At 36.9% G+C, this 22,377-nt stretch overlaps 1 protein-coding gene across 1 annotated transcript in view; it reads right to left on the bottom strand.

Moving 5' to 3' along the window:
* Window positions 1-22,377, bottom strand: part of SYTL4 (synaptotagmin like 4) — a 54,474-nt gene that overhangs the window by 17,591 nt on the left and 14,506 nt on the right. Inside the window, exons 3-6 of the mRNA XM_064362608.1 lie at window positions 9,297-9,476; window positions 8,828-9,043; window positions 8,590-8,699; window positions 8,272-8,371 (exon numbers count right to left, since the gene is read on the bottom strand). Of these exons, the coding sequence (XP_064218678.1) occupies window positions 8,272-8,371; window positions 8,590-8,699; window positions 8,828-9,043; window positions 9,297-9,406 (536 nt within the window). The 5' untranslated portion in view covers window positions 9,407-9,476. The remainder of the gene's footprint in view (window positions 1-8,271; window positions 8,372-8,589; window positions 8,700-8,827; window positions 9,044-9,296; window positions 9,477-22,377) is intronic.

Here is a 22,377-nt window from a genome sequence, read left to right as displayed (position 1 = left end):
CCACGCCCCTACCCTAAGTCTGGATAAATAAGCTTCCTCTGTGTTCCCATAGCATCCTGATTTCTTAGCAACAGTCACCACATATGTAAGTATTTGTTTATGTCTTTTAAACAAATTATTTAATTTGTTCAATAATTAAAACAAATTAATGTCTTTCTCCTCCATTCGACAAAGTTCCATGAGATCAGTGACCACATATCTTATTTACCAATGTGTTCCCAATGCCTTGAAGAGAGACTAGCATAGAGTATGTACCCAAGTATTTTTATTGACTGAATTCTTGAATAAATGCCCTCAGTGGGACTGAGATACAACCATAAATAAGCAGTATGTCTAGAAGACAGTATTCAAGTGACCAGAATTCTTTTTTAGCTTAATTGCCTTCATGAAGGATGACTCTGGGAATTCAAAACAGCAGTTCTCATCTTTCAAGGAAAGAACACTGTTCCTGGGCCCCTTACCTCAAAGAATTAGTGAGAGAAGTAGGAAAAGGAAAAAAAAAATCCATTCTTCTTCGAATATCTCAAATAACTTCCCCTGGCTCCCAGGACACCACATTCTCCTGGTTTCCTCTTCCAACCTCCCTGGCTGCTGCTTCTCAGTCTCCTTTGCTAGTCCATCCTCCTCCTGTAGACCTCTAATATTTAGATTGTGTCCAAACTTCTTCCTCGGGCTGCTCCTCCTCTCTATTTAGAATTATCCCTAAATGATCTCATCTAGTCTCATGGCTTTAAATATCCTCGATAAATGAATAACTCAATTTTATTTATTTTTACTTATTTTTTATGTTTTTTAAGATGGAGTCTCTGTCACCCAGGCTGGAGTGCAGTGGTACAGTCTCAGCTCACTGCAACCTCCATCTCCTGAATTCAAGCGATTCTCCTGCCTCAGCCTTTTGAGTACCTGGAATTACAGACTTGTGCCACCACACCCAGCTAATTTTTGTATTTTTAGTAGAGACAGGGTTTCACCATGTTGGCCAGGCTGGTCTTGAACTCCTGACCTCAGGTGATCCACCAGCCTCAGCCTCCCAAAGTGCTGGAATTACAGGTGTGGGCCACCGTGTCCAGCCTCAAATTTTCTCTTACTCAAACTCCAGACTTGTTTTTCCAATGGCCTACTCAATGTCTCCACTTGGATGTCTCAAACACAGCAAACCCAAAACCAAAGCCCTAACCCTCCTCCAAAGCTGTTCTTTGCTCTGTCTCATCAAATGGCAAATTTCTCCTTTCATTTCTCAAGTCAAAAACATTAAGAATCATCCGTTACTCTTTTTCCCACAATACAAATCAAACCTGTTGGCAAATCCCCTTCAATGTATACCTAGACTCTGATCCATTCTCACTGCCTCCACTGCCATTACTCTGCTCCAAACCACCATCGTCTAGCTCCTGGACGGTTGTAGCAGCCTCCTAACTAATCCTGCTTCTTCCCTTGTCCCTATACAATCTATCCAGAACACAACAGCCAGAATGAGCTTTTAAAATATAAATCAGACATAGAACTATTATATGACCCAGCAATTCCACTCCTGGGTACCTACACAACAGAACTGAACAATAAATGTCCACACAAAAATGTTACGTGAATGTTCATAGCAGCATTATTCATAATAGCGAAAAGGTGGAAATGTCCTAAATGTCCATCAATGCATGACTAGACAAACAAAATGTGGCATATTCATATAACGGATTATTCATCAATAAAAGAAAATGAAATTCAGATACATGCTACAACATGGATGAACTTTGAAATCATTATGCTACTTGGAAGAAGCCAGCCACAAAAGGCCACATATTGCATGACTGAATTTATAGGCAATGTCTAGATTAGGCAAATCCATCAAGACAGAAAGCAGATTAGGGGTTGGGGTAAATAGAGGTGATTACTTAATGGCTATGGGGTTTCTATTTGGGGTGGTGAAAATGTTCTGAAATTAGATCATGGTGATGATTGCACAATGTTCTCAAAGTACTAACAACCACAGAATTTTATATTTTTTAAATGGTTAAAATGATGATTTTATGTTATATAAATTTTACCTCCATTTTTCATAAGAAGACAATATAAGGCTGTGTCCCTCAGAGCCATCCTTCTTACTTGGAGTAAAAGACAGAATGCTTACAAGTGCCACCAAAGTCTTAACATGATCTGCTTCTCACCCCATCTCTGTCCTCATCTCCTTCCATGGCCTCCCTTGCTCACTCAGTTTCAGATCACTCAAAGGTGCCAAACAAAAACTTACCCAAGAGTTTTTATACCTCCTGCTTTCTCTATCTACATGCTCTTCCTTGAGATACCCTAAGGGTTTGCTCCCTCATTTGCTTCATGTCTTTGCTCAAATGTTACCTTGTTATTAAGACTTGCCCTGGCTATCCTAATGAAAATAGTATATGTACACACATTCATTCCTGGCACTCCCTATACCTTTGGTCTACTTCATTTTCTCCACAGCACTTGTCAACATCTGATACATTAACTTGATTATCTGTTTATCTCCACCCTCCAAATCTAAGCCCCACAAACAACAGGCCTTTTTGTATTCAGAAGTGTATCCCAGGGCCTAAAACAATGCCTGGCAAATAGTAGGCATTCATAGATATTTGTCAATCAAACAAACTAATAGATGAACAAAGAATGAGGTAACCAAAATCCAGTAAAGAATAAACTCTCCAAATTGTCACATGACGTTTGTGACAGTTCTGTGAAAATAGACAGCAGGGTTGAAATCTAGGACTTGCAAGAGGTGAAATGTTGGTCATTCCTTGAAAGATGTATTAACTGTATAGTACAAGACATAGCAGGGAGCTTGATTTCATTTTTTACTTCAGAATCGTCCTTTTTCCCCTTTTGTCCCCCATATCCCTGCCAAAAAACTCAAGCAGAACCATTCCTCCAGAGGAGTAGTTTTAATCATGGCCCATGGAGAGTGGTTTTTGCTTGTATTTTTTTCCTAAAGATTAATATATACCAATCCAGAGCTAATACAAACAGCCCAAGGGCAAAAAGGCAATTATTTGACATCTGTGTAGTAAAAAATAGATTAAGAGATGGGAGCCCTGGGCTCTAACTATCTGTATGATCTCAGGTAAATCACTTATCCTGCTTTATTTTCTGCAAAAATAAGGGGGTTGAATTAAATTATCTCTGAGGCTCCATAATTTCATGGGAAAGATCATTTATGGTCACTTAATCTGTTTTCATATTTAGGATAAATAAGAGTGTTCTGGGTCCAATGAGACAAGAGATCACAGACAACCAGCAGCAGTAGATTTCAGAAATTACATTCTGACTGATGATGTCAGATGTGTTAATCAGGTTCAGCAAATAAAAGCCATTCTTATCCTTAACCAACAAAGAAAAAAGGGGGCCTCATCACCTGGAACAGATGAGTCACCCACCCAAGGCTGTGTAGATAAAAATCACAGTACACATATACCATGAAACACCATACGGATGTCAAAAAAATAAAACAGATCCTTGGTGCTGACACAGAAAGACGTTCTACAATTTTTTTCTTTTACACTTAGAGTAATAATTGACATAAATAAGCTGCACATGTTTAAGTGTGCAACCTGACATTTTGCCATATGTAGACATCCGTAAAACTATCACCACAATTAAGTTAATGAACACATCTATCACTCCCAAAGGTTTCCTCCTGCCCCTTTCTGTCACTGCTTTCTAGTTTGTATTTTCTAAAGTTTTATATAAACAGAACCATACAGTATGTACTCTTTATTGCTTGGCTTCTTTCACTCGGCATGATTATTTTGAGATTCATCCATGCTGTTGCATGTATCAATAGTTCATTTCTTTCCATTGCTGAGTAGTATTCCATCATACAAACAAATCAGTATATCCATTCACCTGCTGATGGACATTTGGGTTATTTTCAGGGTTGGGCTATTACAAATAAAGCTGCTATGAACATTCACATATGAGTGTTTGTATAAACATACGCTTTCCCTTCTCTTGAGTAAATACCCAGAAATGAAATGACTTAATCACAAGGTAGGTGCACAATGAACTTTTTAAGATACTGCTAAACAGCTTTACAAAGTAATCATGCCATTGTACAATCCCACCAGCAGTGTATAAGAATTCCAATTGTTTATAATAGCAAGAAAGAAATGTAGAAAAGAATTTTTTTTAATCCAGTTGTTTTACATCCTTACCAACAACTGGCATGGTCAGTCTTTTTAATTTTAGTCATTCTAGTGGGTATGTAGTAGCATCTTATTGTGATTTTTAGTTCAAATTTATTTAATGACTAAAGATGTTGAGCATCTTTTCGTGTGCCTGACATCTCTATATTGTCTTTGGTGAAATGTCTTTTGTGCATTTTCTATGGGATTGTCTGTATTGTTGAGTTTTTAAAGTTCTTTTTCTTTCGCTTTTTCACTTAACATGCATATAGTATCATCCTTTAAAAAAAAAGAAATTAAAACTTAGGAACCCAACCCACATATGTATATTTAGACAGTTTGGTAGTCCATATGCCAAAACTATTCACAACTATTAACGATAATTATCTAGGGAAGAAGCAGTGAGGTTACTGGAGGACTTAGTTATATATTTCTATATTATTTTTCAATGATCATATAAAATATGATAAAGTCATTTCCCTTTGGGTGAGTGAAAGTTAGGGAAAAACAACACACACCATACAAAAGCCAAAAATTAGCCGCCGCAAACGAATGGTTCAAAAATAAAGCCTCACAGTCATAGACTTCAAAAATTCATGACTAAGAAAATAGAAAATTGTGTTTAGCAAAGCTCCTTAACTAATCCCTTCGAATGTGGCAATTTGTAGATTAAGCGAATGAGTAGTCAAGAAAAACAGAAGTCCTCAAGATTTGTATCCCCAGGTACCACTGTAGAACCCCAACAGAGACAGTTAAGACTGCTGGAAAATGTCATATCCCAGGGCACCTGTATGAGCTAGGGGATTAACCCAGATCTGGGACAAATAAGTCCTGAACCAAGACATTTAAGAGAATTTCAAGAGACCAAAACCCAGGACCCCAAGTTGCCTTTTGCACCACTCACTCAGGTTTCAAGAAAAGAAATATAGAAAGCAATATTCAGTTCTTAAAGTATACTTAAGAATGAGGAAAAGATAAATTGTTTCAAGTTGAGGTGAGAAGAAAAATTCACATATACTGTATCAGAGGAAACAAAAGATACAGACAAAACTTCCCATATTAAAGTTGAGTAAAATGAAATAATCTAGCAGATATATAAATAGCCATGGGGTGGAAAGAAATGAAAACAATTTGCAAGATGGACAAAGAACCGAGTCTGGAGAAGAATTTAACCCTAGGAAAACAAGTAGGTTTCTTGTGAGTGCTTTACACTACAGGGAAACTAATAACATAAATTCAATGAAATGCAAGAATTCAAATACAAGATGATAAAATAACAAAATAAGAGAAAGAAGATTAGAGCAAAGAACAAATTGAAACCTAAATAAGATAATTCATTCGAATAAATAAATTAGAAGCAGCAAAAAGTAAGGAAGGGAGGAGAAAAAGGGGAGGGGAGGGAAAATAAACTGAAAACCAAATTAATAGCATGGAGGAATGGGTTGGGCTAATCATGGTTAATTGCTTTCACCATTTTTCCTATTGCATTCAATAGTAAAAGAAAATTACAAAAATAGAGGATAAGAAAATCCAGTGTCTCCGAGGTGAAGAACTTAACTAATAAAACAGAAAGAAAAATAGTTCAGGGATATGATACAGAAAAATTTTCCAGCAATGAAGAAAGAACTCATCAAGGGTATATTGCATATAGGGGAAAATGATACAGAATGATCACCATTGAATCACAACCTTGTTAAGTTACTAAACTTCAAGAAAAAGAAAAGAAAATTTTCAGGTAAGTCTAATTTCTCTTTCTCTCTCTCATCCATAAGAAAGAAAAACAAGAGTGAAGGTATCCTCAGACTTCTTCACGGTTACATTCAATGGAAGAAGACAATGGAATAATCTCCACAACATTCTGAGGGAAAAAAAAATGTGGCCCGAGAATATATCCAGCCAAGATACCATTCAAGTATAAAGGCACCTGGCATACATTCTTAACATATAAGAATACAATAAACATAGCACCTGCAAAGTCTTTTTGAGGGAACTCCTCAATGATGAAATCCAGACAACCAAGAAATAAATCAGAAATAAAGAAGTTACGGTATAAGGCCTGGTTGTAAGCATACAATCCTTTTAAGTATAAAACTAAAAGTAAACAGATAAAACAAGCAGATGCTTTATGGTTATATAAAAGAATGTAAATATTATAAACTCTGACAAAGAAAAAATAATTTGAGTAACAAGTAGGGAAGATAGAAGGAAATAATTGAGGGGAAGTGTAAGAAAGCTAACTGCGGGGCCGGGTGCGGTGGCTCACGCCTGTAATCCCAGCACTTTGGGAGGCCGAGGCGGGTGGATCACGAGGTCAAGAGATTGAGACCATCCTGGTCAACATGGTGAAACCCCGTCTCTACTAAAAATACAAAAAATTAGCTGGGCATGGTGGCGCATGCCTGTAATCCCAGCTACTCGGGAGGCTGAGGCAGGAGAATTGCCTGAACCCAGGAGGCGGAGGTTGCGGTAAGCAGAGATCGCACTGTTGCACTCCAGCCTGGGTAACAAGAGCGAAACTGCGTCTCAAAAAAAAAGAAAACTAACTGCTTCCTCTTTCACAGCAAAGCATCCACTAATAACGTTAAATATTGAAACAGGTAGATTTTTTAAATGACCACTAACTCCTCTCCTAAGTATCTACCTTAGAAAAATGAAAACAGGCCAGGTGTGGTGGCTCACGCCTGTAATCCCAACATTTTAGGAGACCAAGGTGAGCAAATCACTTGAAGTCAGGAGTTCAGGACCAGCCTGGCCAACATGGTGAAACCCCATCTTTACTAAAAATACAAAAATTAGCTGGGCTTGGTGGCACGTGCCTGTAATCCCAGCTACTTGAGAGGCTGAGGCAGGAGAATCGCTTGAACCCAGGAGGTGGAGGTTGCAGTGAGCCAAGATGGCACCACTGCACTCCAGCCTGGGCAACAAGAGCGAAACTCCATTTCAAAAAGAAAAGCAAACAAAATAAAACATACATCCACACAAAACACTTAATGAATGTTCATAGCAGCATTACTCTTACTAACCAAAAAGTGGAAACAATCCAAATGTTCTTCAACAGATGAACAAATAAACAAAATGTGATAAATACATATCATGGGGTATTATTTGGCTATAAAAAGGAATGAAGTTCTGATACATGCTACGACATGGATGAACCTTGAAAACATTATGTTAAGTGAAAGAGGCCAGTCAAAAAGGACCATATATTGAACCCAGATATATGGTCCTTTACATTTGTCTATACCCAGGATAGACAAATATAGAGAGACAAAGTAGATCAGTGATTGCTTAGGGATTGGGGAGGGTGACAGCTAAAAGGGTAAAGGGTTTCTTCTTTCTGAGGTGATGAAAATTTTCTAAAGTTGATTCAGGGGATAGTCATGCAACTCAGTGAATATGCTAAAAGATATTGCATTGTACATCAAAAATACAAAAATAGGCAAATTGTATAGTATGTGAATTATATCTCAATAAGGCTGTTACCAAAAAAACCCACTAAAAAAGTGACCAACTGCTCAATGGCTTTCATAATAATTTTTCTTAAGCTTAGAGGAATGTTAACAACTAATACCTTTTACATTAAAAAAATTCATCTGAAGATTAGCTATTCTTTCATTTTATTTCAGTGTTTTATTCTGTTCAATTCAAGTAAAATTAAACAGGATTATTTTAATTTATTATACTATGATCCCAATATTAAAAAGATTTTTCAGTTCATCCGTCTAGTCAGCCCATTATGGATATGCATAGAAGATATATGAAATAATTTTCACATAATGTGAAAACGGGGGTAGTAGGAATGTGGATGATTTGTTGCTTAATAATGAGTATGTGTTATTTCTATTTGTCTTCAAATTGTTCTTATAAAGTACAAACTATTCAACCTGAGAAAGCTGACTGTAAAATATAAAAAACAAAGTAAATATACCAAAATGTTAAAGTCTACATACAAGCAATGGGATTAGGAATGATTTTTTTACCTCCTTCTTTACTATTTTCTGTACTTTCCAAGTTTTCCTATAATGAACATCTATTATTTTATAAACAGAAGAAAGTAAAATGAATAGCAAAAGAATTAAAGAGATATTGTAAGTATTTCTTTAAACAATTACTTGATTCTTACCTGGGGTCCCTCTGCTGCTCCTGAATGATCTTTCTTCCCGGCCAGATGTCACCAATCTGCATCTGACGGTGGGACTGTTGCACTGCCTCTCTTTTACTCACTTCAAGACAAACAAAAGTATGCCAGGGTGGTGGTTATGAGTAAGGGAAAAATGAAACAACCCTCATAGCAAATCCCCTGAAATACACCATGCTTGCAGAAGGGATGACAATATAATCTTCCATTCCCCACAAACTGGCTGAGCCCATGGAGTTAAGATAACCAGTCAGAATACACCAGGATTCCATACCAAGAACTATCTCTAGACAGGTCCAGTACCTGCGGGTTTGTAGCGCAGGGACATCCTGATTATCTCACTACCTGTGCGAGAACCAAAGCGATTCACTGTCTGGTCATAAAACCACTCCCCAGTTGCTTTCTTCAACTCTCTGGGAAGAAATAAAAGAAAATAACAGATGGATAAAGAATGGTTCTTGTCTAATAAAGGCTGAGGAAAGAAATTCTCATCATAGCCAGGGCCTCATCTCCTCTCTACTCAGCCATAGGAGACACTCACATTTCCTTGGCGCACACCTTGCACCTCCAGGTACCATTGCTTTCTTGTATGCGGCAGTCCTGACACACCAGATGATTACAACCCCGACAAGTATTGGTTTTGGGACTCAAACGGCCCAGGCTCTCCTGGCACCGGGCACAGGTCCGATCACTGTAGTGTTGGCTGCCCCTCTTGGCCCCTTTCCTTTTCATCTCCAGTAACTCATTCTTTAGTCGCCTGTCAAGACCCAAAAGAGAAGCACAAGTGGATTCAGGACATACATAGATTGGATGGAGAAGAGTTGAGAGGTAAATACAGTAGACTATTTGGTTCTGTGAAAGCAACCAACTCAGAGCCCAATGTGACCCAATAAGTAGTGGTAAACATCACATACACAAATTCCTATGAAAGTCAGGTGGGAGACATAAGGAAAAGCTCAGATATTATTGGCCGAAGGCCTGGGACCCTATGTGTTTTGAGGAACTCTTACCTAATCCTTTTCTCATCTGCTTTTTGGACCTCCTCATCTCGCTGTAGAACATTGAGAATCACATTCTTTTCCTCCTCAGACAGAAAAGAAAGGTCCAGTAACTCTGACATGATTTATTCAACTTTTTCTTCTACTCTTCTTTCTTCAAGGCAACCAGACAAGGAGAGCTACCAGAGTTGCCTGAAATGACAAAAGAACTAATTTAACACAGATGATTGACTCAAGAATATGCCCACAGCCCTAAAACCTTTCAATAGGCTACTTCCCCCTTGAGCCAAGCTAAAAAGACAAAGTAGAAGTATCTGACCTATTTACTCTTCCTACTCCCATCCAAATCATGGTCTGAAAATGAAGAACCTTTGATTTTTCAGAAAGAAAAAGTTATTCATGACTCTGGGAAAAGGATTGATTATTCAGTATATGCATCTTAGTCTGTAAAGAACATAAACAGCTGAGTCAATCTCCCCCTCCACCAAGTGAGTCCTCAATCATCCAATTTTTAATACTTTAAATGTTCTCAAATCTTAAGCCTATTAACCCAAATAACCAGGCAGCTGGTCTCTGCACTGAAGGAGCACATGAAGGCTCCTGCCACTTTAGGCCCAGTTCTCTACTTTTGAGCAGCTTCCATTCTCCCAGAAGTCAGTCAGCTTTCTGCCATGCTTCAAAACTTCTACCACCTACTCTATCTCTCAAAGTTCTCATCGTACTAGCAGACTACCTCCAGGATATCTTTCCCAAATTTGTGAACGTTTGTTGAGCACTACTCTGACACGCATTGTGTAAAGTGCTGGGGATACAGAGATGAATAAGACACAGTTCCTTCCCTTAAGAAATTCACAGAGTAGCAGGGGAGACAGACATACATAAATATAATACGACACACTAAATGCTATCAGAGGGATTATAAATTAAGTGCTATGAGAACTTAGGGAAGAAAGTAACTCATTCTATCTTGCATAGAGAGAAGAAAGAGAGCGGTATACATGGGAAATTTTACAGAAGAGGTGGATTTTGCCTTATCAGAGGACAAATTTCCTGGTAGGGAAGAATGGTAGGAAAGATAGTTTGGGACCAAACTATATAACTCTTAAAAACTTTTTTAAAAATTTAAGAATTTTGGCTCAGCATGGAGGCTCTCACCTCCCAGCACTTTGGGAGGCCCAGGCAGGAAGATTGCTTGAGCCCAGGAGTTCAAGACCAGCCTGGGCAACACAGGGAGACTGAGTCTCTACAAAAAAACAAAAATCAAAACTTTGCTGGGTGTGATAGTACGTGTCTGTATTCCCAGCTACTCAGGAGGCTGAAGTGGGAGGATTGTTTGAGCCTGTGAGATTAAGGCTACAGTGAGCCAACATCATGCCATCACGTGTGGCCCACTCTAGCCTGTCTGAAAAAAAAAGTTAATTTTAAAATTTATTGCATAGACAATAGAAATCCATCAAACATCTCTGATGTTGCTTTTTGATGCTGGGAAATCTCATGATGAAATTCATTTTACAAAGACATATTATAGCTATATCACTCTAGCTATAATATGAAAGACTGATTTAGAGGACAAATCAGAGGACAATTTAGTAGTACATACATTTTTAAATAGGCATACTACTTAACCAAGCAATATGACTTCTAAGAATCTACCTAATAGAAATATTCACACAAATGTGCAAAAGCATATGCACAAGAATGCTACTGTAACATTATTTGTAAGAACAGAAACAATTATTTAACAGAGGAATCATTAAACAATATAATCCAAATAATATGTCCACATAATAAAACATTATGTTGCCATTAAAAATGTGATAGATACATACATATTGACATAAAAAGTATGAGTGAAAAAGTAGTTGAAGGACAATAACAAACGATCTATCATAAAGTATTTATCTGAATATTTGGATATACAAAGAGAAAGGTCTAGAACAAAAGCCACTATCATTGATTTCTTTTGGAGAGTAGATTTGGGAAAGGGCAACTTTCACTTTTTACTTTATATAGTTCTAATTTGTTTTTACATATATCTTCCATTTATATCTCAAAAAAGAGAACAATGCAAATGAGGCAGAGAAATTATTACAATACTCCAGCAAAAGACAACATAGATTTACTAACTGTGCCTCTAAACAATTATACCTGTCATTTTATTTTTCATTTCATTTTATTTTTCATTTTTAGAGACAGAGTTTCACTATGTTGCCCAGTCTGGACTCAAATTCCTGGGCTCAAGCGATCCTCCTGCCTCAGCCTCCCAAGTAGCTGGAACTATAGACAGAGCCACTGTGCCCAGCAGAACAAGTCATTTTATATCTGATCCTTTGGTTTCTCATCTACAAAATGACCCACCTCAAATGTTGCTAAGAAAATTAAATAATGTGTGTTAAAGGGCCAATCACAATGTTTGCAGTACAAATACTTGCTGAATCTGCTAAAATGATAAAGGCTTGAGCCAGGCAGCAAGAAAAAACAGAATAGGTTTGAAAGTAGAATTGACAGAATAGAGAGACTGACTGAGTAGAGAGGATGAAGAAGGTAAACTCAAAGATACCTAGTTCACATTAAACAACTGACTGGCTAGTGACAGCCCTCATAGCAATAGGAGATATAAGAAAAGAAACAGGTTTGGAACTAAGGCAAAAATTTTTCTGCTCTCCTTTGAAACTAGACAGCAAGCCCCTTTCATTTTTTTATTTTTCTTTTTTTTCTTTACTAATTGCCTACAAGACAGTAGAAAACATAAACATGGCAAATCTATATAGGTTCCTGAAACCTCAATATTTCCTCAACTTATATACTTCCTGGTCTTTATTGAATTATAAGATGTTAAGCCTCTTTCACATACCCTTTCTTAGATAGTCTTGGGGAAGTCTTCTTAGTTCTCATTCCCAAGGAGAATATATATTCTCTATGAAAACAAAGACTTTTTCAGCCGGGTGTGGTGGCTCACGCTTGTAATCCCAACACTTTGGGAGGCTGAGGTGGGCGAATCACAAGGTCAGGAGATCGAGACCATCCTGGCCATGGTGAAACCCGGTCTCTACTAAAATACAAAAAATTAGCTGGGTGTGGTGGCACGCACCTGTAGTCCCAGCTACTCAGGAGGCTGAGGCAAGGGAATTGCTTGAACCTGGGAAATGGAGGTTGCAATGAGCTGAGATCATGCCAGTGAACTTCAGCCTGGCGACAGAGCTAGACTCCATCTCCAGAAAAAAAAAAAAGAAAAGAAAACAAAGACTTTTTCAGTCTTCTCCTCTGCATCTGTCCTATCACTTAATGCAATATCTGGTATGTAGTTTTGCATATGCTGCCAATATTGCTGATCACTGTCATTATCACCCCCAACAGTATCCTTTAATGAGAATTGACTATATGCCAAACAAGTATCTTACATATATTAACTAATTTAATCCTTGCCACAACACCAAGAGTGAGTGACTATTATTACCCCCATTGTATAGGTGAGAATTTAGAAGAGGTTAGGCTAACTTGCCCAAGAATAAAGGGCAAGTAAATGAAATTGCAGGGACTCAAGCCCAGGCAATCTGATACTAGAGTTGGTGCTCTACGGGCTCAGTCCAGGCAGAATTATAACCAAAGCAATTAGAAAATACTAAACAGACAAATCAAAAGCATTGTGGAAATGAATTCCCATATGTGTGATTACGGCTGAAACACTGGGCAAAAAAATAAGTGGCTCCTAGATAAAAGAGGTATTATCAGTTACCTGTAAAAACCAAGGCTAGCACAGGTACACTAGAAATGAGAACAATACCAGATGAGAAATCTGGTGCTTGTGGAGAGGCAGCAGAATATTGTGATGAGAAAGGCACGTTGGCATAATAATGAGACCAAGTAATATCAAAATCCAGGGAAGTAAGAAGATCCTTGAGGAAACAAAGATAGTACCTTAAGAAAATGGAACTACTAACATTGTACATCTTCCCTTTCTTTTTCATTTATGGACCTGACCAACCAGAACTGTCCCCTCTGAAATCTTAAATTCAAGAATTCCCACTTTCCTACCATAGCTTACTCCTGCTGTATCTGTTCTTCAACCTTATTAAGACCACAATCTCTTGTGCCCCACATTTTCTCTTGGTCCACTTGCCTCCTGCTGATCTATCTTCCTTCCATACCCATCCTGGTCTCCAGATGGCTTAACGTTTGAACCACTCTCACCAGTACCTTCTACATCCATATACCTTCATCCTTCTGCCACAACTGCCCATGAAAATCCCAAACCTGTGCTAATGCTATAGCCTGCTTTGTCTGCTCCCATGCCCAGGTTCTACATAATTCCTGGTCTATAACCTCAGCTGAACCCTCACTGTCACCCATAAATCCTGTTACTTATACTTGTTCAATTCCTTTACCTAGTCCCTTTGGGTTCTATTTAAGCCTTCATTCATCTCACACTCCTACTTCCTTTCCCTCCAGTCCCATCAGACATGCTTGTCTCATACTCATAAAAAGATTTTTGTAAGACCATCAGCCATGTACTCTATCAGCTCCCTGCCACCTCCTCCCCATCACTTGCCAATCTGACTCCTTTCAGAAAAGTAATATCCCACCCCGATTCCCACCTTCCACCATAGGTTGCTGTTGTTTCCAACACTGACCCTGTTAACAACCAGCTTGCTTGCAATGGGATCTTGCAGAATCAGTAATGAGGAGAAGAAAACAAATTAAGAACAAAAATTAAAAGGCAAGAAGCAAAAGTAAGTGCAGAAAAAACTGAGACAAAGAGAAAACAAAAGGTAAAATGGTAAAAACAAGCTCAAGTATATCAATGAATATGAAATTCATATACGAGCAAAATTTACCTTTGAAATACAGGGATTAACAGACTGGATAAAAGAAAAAATCCAGTTATGTGCCATTTATGAGAGACACATCTAAAACATAAATTGAAGGGAAAATTGAAAGTAAAAAGATGGGAAAATATATACCAGGTAAATGCTAGCCAAAAAAAAACTGAGGTAGCTATATCAATATCTATAAGTAAAAAAGACAATAAAAGCATTATAAAGGATAGATAAGATCACTACATAGAGATAATAAACATGCATGCACTAACAAAACATCACTAAATATACAAAGGAATAAGAGAGAAATTTAAAAATCAACCATCAAAATAAGAGGTTAACATATACCTCTTTGTTGTTCCAATTATTCATGGTACAAGCAGATACAAACTAGTAAACATATAGACAAGTTGAACAACAAAATGAGCTTGATTTAATGGAAATATAAAAAATTCTATATCCAAGTGGAGAATTACATTCTTTTCAAGCACATATAGAATATTTACCCCCAAAACTGACTATGTACTAGGCTATACTGCAAGTCTCCATAATTTTTTTAAAATCCTTCTCATACAGACCACAGTCTTTAACTTCAAGGAAATTAAACAGCAAATCAATTTAAAATAAGATAATTTCTTATCACAATACTTTTTGAAAATTTAAAAAGACATTTCTAAATAACCCACGTGTCAAAGAAGAGATCATAATGGTACTAAATCTATCCTTAGCATCTTAGAGAAAAAACCTGCCTCCTGCCTTACTACCATCACTATTCCCCATTCTATGGCATAGAATGTTCTCTAGAAATTCAAAAGGAAAATATGAAAGAAAAATACAGCTTTCATATGCAGTAAACTAAGTGATATATTTTTATGGTAAATAGTACATCATATTTTGAAAACTAGAACTCAGGAAAACAATGGAGGCACAAATACAGTTATAATAAGAAAACCAGACAGTTGTGAAGTTAGAAAAGCTATGACTATTCAGATATTCCCAATTTATGGGTACTAGGGTTTAATAGAGAAACCAAAGCCCAAGAAAACTTGTTAAGACACTTCATTACATTCAGTCCTAGGTGTACAGTAAAAAAGGCAAGATTATCTATTGAGAAGACCATGGCTCAGGTAACATAAATGTGAGAATCTGAGCTCAGATGGACAACTTGTTCTGTGTTAGTCCTGAGGTGTCAAGACTCAGATGAAGTATTTTAATATAGCATCCTTGTGGGACCCATGCCCATAAAAAGATGTTTTAGAAAAGGTGGTTTGTTTGCTTAGCAATTATATATACTTACTGCTTAAAAAAAAAATCAGTATGTTAATGCAAATACTTACAAAACTAAGGGAAAAACTAAATCTACCATCAAAATGAGAAGTTAACATATCTCTCTCAATTACTGATACTACAACAGATGAAAAATTGGTAAATATGTAGACAAGTTGAACAACACAATAAGCTTGATTTAATGGACATATGTAGAATTCCATATCCAATTAGATATATCCAGTCTATATCCTAATCCTAATGATTGAGAAATAACAACAATGAATGAAAATAAACACTAACACACCTGGTTTTCAAGAAGGGGATGGGAAAGCTATGTCAAATTATTTCAAATTCTGAAGACCAGTTTTAAAAATGAAAAACTGGGCTAAACTTGACAGGAAACAAAAAATATACAAATAGTGGTGGAAGACAGACTTGGGTTCAAATCCTAGCTCTGCTGTTTTTTGCTATATGACCTTGGGCACAAGGCTCAAATATTAAAAAGATGACTAAAAATATAGAATTCCTTGTAAGAATAGTACTCAGATTAAAAATAATAATTGGTGTTCCCAAAATGAAAACTGATGTGAATTAGGAAAACATCAAGTAATGTCCCTAGCCTGGGCAGCAAATACAACAGATTTTGCTGTGTTACATGCCGGCCACACATAAACATGAAGATGGTAATACACTGTACTTATGCTCAAACTAGAAACACCTACCAGATGTAACCTCTTTGAAGGTAGGCACTATATCTGGATATCATATCCCCAGGAGCTTGGCACAGTGCGTGACACGTGACATACAGTATGAGTTCAACAAAAGTCTAGTGACGGTCTTCACCCAGAAATCTATTTGTGTTTACCTATTTAAACTTAAACCCATGGAAATTGAAGAGCTGTAATAGAGCTGAGAGAAAAATGTTTTTGTTTTCCTGAGGCAGTGTGTGAGCTGTGCTTAACAGCTTGAACTCTGGGCCGGGCATGGTTGCTCACGCCTGTAATCCCAACATTTTGGGAGACTAAGGCGGGTGGATCACTTGAGGCCAGGAGCTCGAGACCAGCCTGGTCAACATGGTGAAACTGTATCTCTACAAAAAATACAAAAAAAAAAAAAAATTAGCCAGTCATGGTGGCTCATGCCTGTAGTCCCAGTTACTCGGGAGGCTGAGTCGAGAATGACTTCAACCTGGGAGGTGGAGGTTGCAGTGAGCCAAGATCATGCAACTGCACTCTAGCCTGTGCATCAGAGTGAGACGCTGTGTCAAAAAAAACAAAAACCAAAAAGCTTGGACTTGAGCCAGACTGCCTGAATTTGAATCCCAACTTCCCCATTTACTGGCTGTGTGATCTTGGGTAAGTTACTAAACTTCTCAGTACCTCAATTTCCTCACTTGTAAAATGAAGATAAAAATTGTTCCTACCCTTTGGGGCTTGTTTTTATAAAGGCTAAATGAGTTTTTAAAATATGTAAAGTGCTTAAAGTAATGAGAACACAAAGAATGCTAAGTGTTACCTATTTTTGTCAGTTTATATATGTTCATTCGTGCTTTCAGACTTAACTAGGTCTTAGAAAATGACATGTATTTTCTTTTAAAGGATACAGATGAATTGTGAGTTAAACTGTCTAGACATCAGTTAAAGTTTCAGGCTATTGTTTTTGTTATTTAATTTTTTTTATTTCAATAGCTTTTGGGGTACAAGTAGTTTTTGGTTACATGGATGAATTCATAGTGATTAATTCTGAAATTTTAATGCACTTGTCACAGGCCACTATTTTTGAAGTGAAGACCTATGCTGACAGCCTTATAGATGACAGAAGATTTTCTTACAAATTGACCCATGCTCAAGGGCCAAAAGGCTGAACTGGTATTAAATTATTCTTCTAAAGTTATACGTAGTAATTATATGATGGTTTTGCAAATACATTCTAATAAATTACCATATCCTGCCGAAGTGATATAATAAAGTATTTTGCTGTTTAGGCTAAGGACAATGGATAATTTTGGTGAAATTTGTGTCTCATTGAACATGAAAAAGTGAACCAGAGGCTTTCAAAATATATTTATTTAACCAAGAGGCCTGAATTAAACTGCTCTTGTTAAACCAATGATACTATGTTTTACAGAAAAACTGATGAGTTTTATACTGATATGAGATTTATACTGCTGCATGCCAGATTCTATATACTTTTGAACTGATTTAGCTATGTCAAGAAATGTGAGGGTGTCTACACTTTTTTCTAAAGATGAGAATTTAAATTAGGCTACAAATTATAATTGGTCATAATTGGGGATTATAAAATGTCATGGTAGAATGAATTTCTACCCTGCCTGAAACAATAACAGCAACAACAAATGTACAAAATACATGAAACAATGGTTTTAAAATCACTGAACATCAGGCAATGAAGGACTATGATCTCTGAGATGGGAAACAAATAAGGTGAGCATTTTGATTTTCCCAGCTTACAAGAGAATTTCCAGACAATGGTACAAAAAGGAAGAACCCAAGTAGAGCCTAGTGAACTCTCTGAGTTCAGGAGGCAGAGCTGAGAGTCTGGCAAAACCCAAGTAACTGGAGTTCATAGGACAGAGGACCTGAGAGAGCTGCACAGAAAGAGAAAGAGATCTTTAGAGGCCTGCAAAAGGTTTCACTCAAGTATTTAGCAAAGGACTAATCAGTACATGGTATGCCTGTGGGGAAATTACTCTAGGCCAGGGAAAGAACTACCTGAAAGGATTCAAAAGAACAATGCCTGTCACTCACACAGGGATAGGAATAGTGCCTGTTTCTGCCAGCCAAATTGGAAGACCTCATGATTCACAGGACACTAGCTGAAGGACTCAGAAGGATCTTGACTCAGTAGTGGGAAATAGCCCAGACTGTTCTGGCCCTGCCTGACAAATCTAAACAGCAAAACCTAAAAGGGTCACTCTGTATCCAAGTAATTTAAGTGCATGCCAGAATAGAGCTCAAGTATATTTGTAATAATACAAAAATATGTAGTACTCAACGAGGTCAAATTCATAACATTTGGTTCCCAGTAAAAAAACAGGCATACAAAAAAGCTAAAATATATGATCCACAATAATGAGAAAAATCTATCAAAATGACCAAGAACTGACACACGTTAGAATTAGTAAACAAAGTCATTAAAGCAGTTATTATAGTTGCATTCTATATGTTCAAAAAGTTAGGTAGGGGACATGGAAGATGTAAAAAGACTCAAATCAAACCTATGGATAAAAGCTACAATGTCTGAGATGAAAATACTCTAGGTGGGATTAACAGCAAATTGGACATCACAGTAGAAAAGAGTTATGAACTTGAAGGCATTGCAATAGAAATTATTCAAGATGGAACACAGAAAGAAAAAACTGAAAAAAAAAAGAAAAGGGAATTAATGAGCTGTGGTACAACTTCAAGCTACCTTCTATACATGTCATTGGTGTCAACCAAAGGAAGTGGGGGCAGTGAAAAAACATTTTTAAAAATAATGGCCCAATTTTGGTGAATACTATAAACTCACAGGTCCAAGAAGCTCTATGAACATTAAGCACCAGAAACATAAAGAAAAATACACCATATGGCACACCATAAATGGCTTAAAACCAGAAATAATGGGAAAATCTTAACCTAGAGTGGTGGGATGGGGTGGGGTTGGGGTCTTGGGGAAGGACACATTTTATATATATATAGATGAACAAAGATAATGATAAAAGCAAATTTATCATTGGAAACAACACAAGTGTAAAGACAGAATGACCGCTCTAAAATACTGAAAGGAAAAAAACCCCATCAACCTAGATAGAATTCTACACCCAGCAAGATATCATTCAAAAACAGAGGTAAAATAAAGATATTTTCAGACATGCAAAAGTTGAAAGAATTAATCACCAGCAGATCTGCAATATAAAAAGTGTTAAAGGAACTCCTTCAGGCAGAAAGAAAATATATACTGCACAGAAATATAGGTCTACAAAAAGAAATACAGAGCACATGCAATGGTAACAATGTAGGTAAAAATACTTTTTCTTATTATTTAAATCTCTTAAAATATAATTGACTCTTTAAAGGAAAAATAATGATATATTGTGAGGTTCAAACCATATGGTAGAACAAAGCTGGAACTTAACCTGATTTCAAGAGAGACTATAAATCCACAGTAATCAAGTCAATGTGGTGTTGGGCATGAAGATAGACAAATAGATAAAAGGAACAGAATAGAGAGTACGGAAATAAGCCCTTATGTTTATAGTCATTTGATTTTTTAAAATAAAGGTTAAGGGCAGTTTAGTGGAGAAATGGCAGTCTTCTCAACAAGGAGTGCTGGAAAAACCAGATATCCATATGAAAAAAAAAGCAAAGATTTCTGACATGACACGTAAAACATGATCCAGAACTTGATAAATTAGGCTTTGTCAAAATTTAAAACTTCTGCTTTGTAAGAACTTTATTAGAAAATAAAAAGATAAGCCATATACTGGAAGAAAATATTTGCAACTTGTATATCTGATAAGGACTTATATCCAGAATATATAAAGAACCCTTCAGAACTCTATAATTAAACACACACACACACACACACACACACACAAATTTTAAAAATAGATGAAAGATATGAACAAACATGTCACCAAAGAAGATATACAAATAGCAACTAAACACATGAAAACATGCTCAATATCATTAATTATTAGGGAAATGCAAACTAAAACTATGATGAGATATCACCATACACTTCTTAGAATGACCAAAATTTTAAATGAACCAAATGTTGGCCAGCATTTGAAGCAACTGGAACTCTCATACACTATAGTGGGAATGTGAAATGGTACAATCATATTGGAAAACAGTTTAGCAGTTTCTTAAAAAGTTAAACATATATCTCTCATATGACCCAGGCTTACCACCTTTGGTATTTACCCAGGAAAAGCAAAAGTATATGTAGGCCCCGTGCAGTGGCTGACACCCGTAATCCCAGCACTTTGGGAGGCTGAGGTGGGCAGATCACTTGAGGTCAGGAATTTGAAACCAGCCTGACCAACATGGTGAAACCCCATCTCTACTAAAAATACAAAAAATTAGCTGGGCGTGGTGGCAGGCACGGATAATCCCAGCTATGTGGGAGGCTGAGGCAGGAGAATAGCTTGAACAGGGGAGGCAGAGTTTGCAGTAAGCCGAGATCGTGCCACTGTACTCCAGCCTGGGCAACAAGAGCGAAAACTCCGTCTTAAAAAAAAACAAAAACAAAAATTAGCGAGTCATGGTGATACACGCCTGTAAACCAGCTACTTGGGAGACTGAGGCAGGTGAATTCCTTGAACCTGGGAGGTGGAGGTTGCAGTGAGCCGAGATTGCGCCACTGCACTCCAGCCTGGGCAACAAATTGAGACTCCATTTCAAAAACAAACAAACAAAAAACCAAGCATATGCCCACACAGATTTGCATGGAAATATTAACAGCATTATTGGTAATAGCCCAAATCTGGAAACAACCCAAATGCCCACTAAGAGGTAAATGAATAAACAAACTGTAGTATACCCATGCAATGGAATACTACTTAGCAATAGAGAAGAATGAACTACTGATACACACAGCAATATGAATAAATCTGAAAATAATTATGCTTACTGAAATAAGGCAGGCAAAAATAACACTGTATGATTTCATTTATATAAAACTCTAGAAAATGCAGTTATCTATAGTGACAGAAAACGGAATCAATGGTTTCAGGAGTTGACGGGGGTAAGAAGGGTAAAAGTACAGACGGGCGAGAAGGAAGGTTTAAAACATGACACAAGGAAATTTTTGGCAGTGACAGGTGTTCAATATCTTGATTCTAGTGATATTTTCATGGATATATACAGATGTCAAAATTTGTCAAATTGTGTACTTTAAATATATATAATTTGCCAATCATAGTTCAATAAAATGTTTTTAAACATTTTAATATTATATGTAACTAAACTTTCTTCTTGTAATCGATAAGTTTTCTAATCCCAGAATACCTTTAAGACACTAGGAACCTTTAAATGAATTGAAACAGTAAAATATTTTGTGTCAAGGTATTTTTTTAAATAGAGAATAAACAATGTAGAGTAGGTCTGAAATATTTCTCTTACTATACAGTTTTTTTAATCTAAAAGATGTGTTTCACCTTTTAACCTTTCCAAATGAAGAATTTCAGTGAATTTTGAGCAATTTGTTAAAAATGTAAAAGACAGCATGTTCAGGAACAGCAATAAAATGTTTGCATAACTGGTGCCTGGAACTATGAGTATGATTATTTAGTAAGTGCATCCAAACAATATACTTCTTTTATTTTAAAATGTATATAGTTTGTGAGGCATCAGTCATTAAAATCAAGTGTAAAAATAAACAGAAGTTAGAATCAGATGTTCAAGCAGCTGTATCACAAACCAAAATTTTGTTTAAATGAAGCATACTTAATGTCACTGGTCTCATCAAAATGAGAGCAAAGGTTATTGTACCGTTAATAAATATTAAAATTAATTTTTAAAAGTTCATTTACTCTCTCATTCTTCTTTATTTCTATTTTTGTGCTTTTTCTTTGAGACAGAGGCACTCAGTCTCCCAGGCTGGAGTGCAGCAGCACAACCATAGCTCACTGTAGCCTTGACCTCCTGGACTCAAGCAATTCTTCCATGTTAGCCTTCCCAGTAGCTGGGACCACAGGCACAAGCCACCATGCCTAGCTAATTTATTTTTATTTTTTGTAGAGATGGGGTTTCACCATGTTGCCTAGGCTGGTCTCGAACCCAAGTGATCCTCCTGCTCAGCCTCCCAAAGTGCTGGGATTACAGGCATGAGACACCACAGCTGGCCTGTACATCCTTTATAATATATGACCAATGCAGTAGTAAATATGTAGTTTATAAATACTTATTTTAGTAGTGATAAAAATTTTGGGTTACAAAGGTGAGCAATCAAAAATGCTGGGAAAGTCTTTGCTTAAAGTCTGGTTAATGGAAAACCATTCT

Source organism: Aotus nancymaae, unplaced genomic scaffold (genome assembly GCF_030222135.1).
Source record: "Aotus nancymaae isolate 86718 unplaced genomic scaffold, 86718_ANA_hifiasm-v0.15.2.pri h1tg000004l, whole genome shotgun sequence".
Lineage (NCBI taxonomy): Eukaryota > Metazoa > Chordata > Mammalia > Primates > Aotidae > Aotus > Aotus nancymaae.
This window is presented reverse-complemented; position numbering and strand designations above follow the sequence as displayed.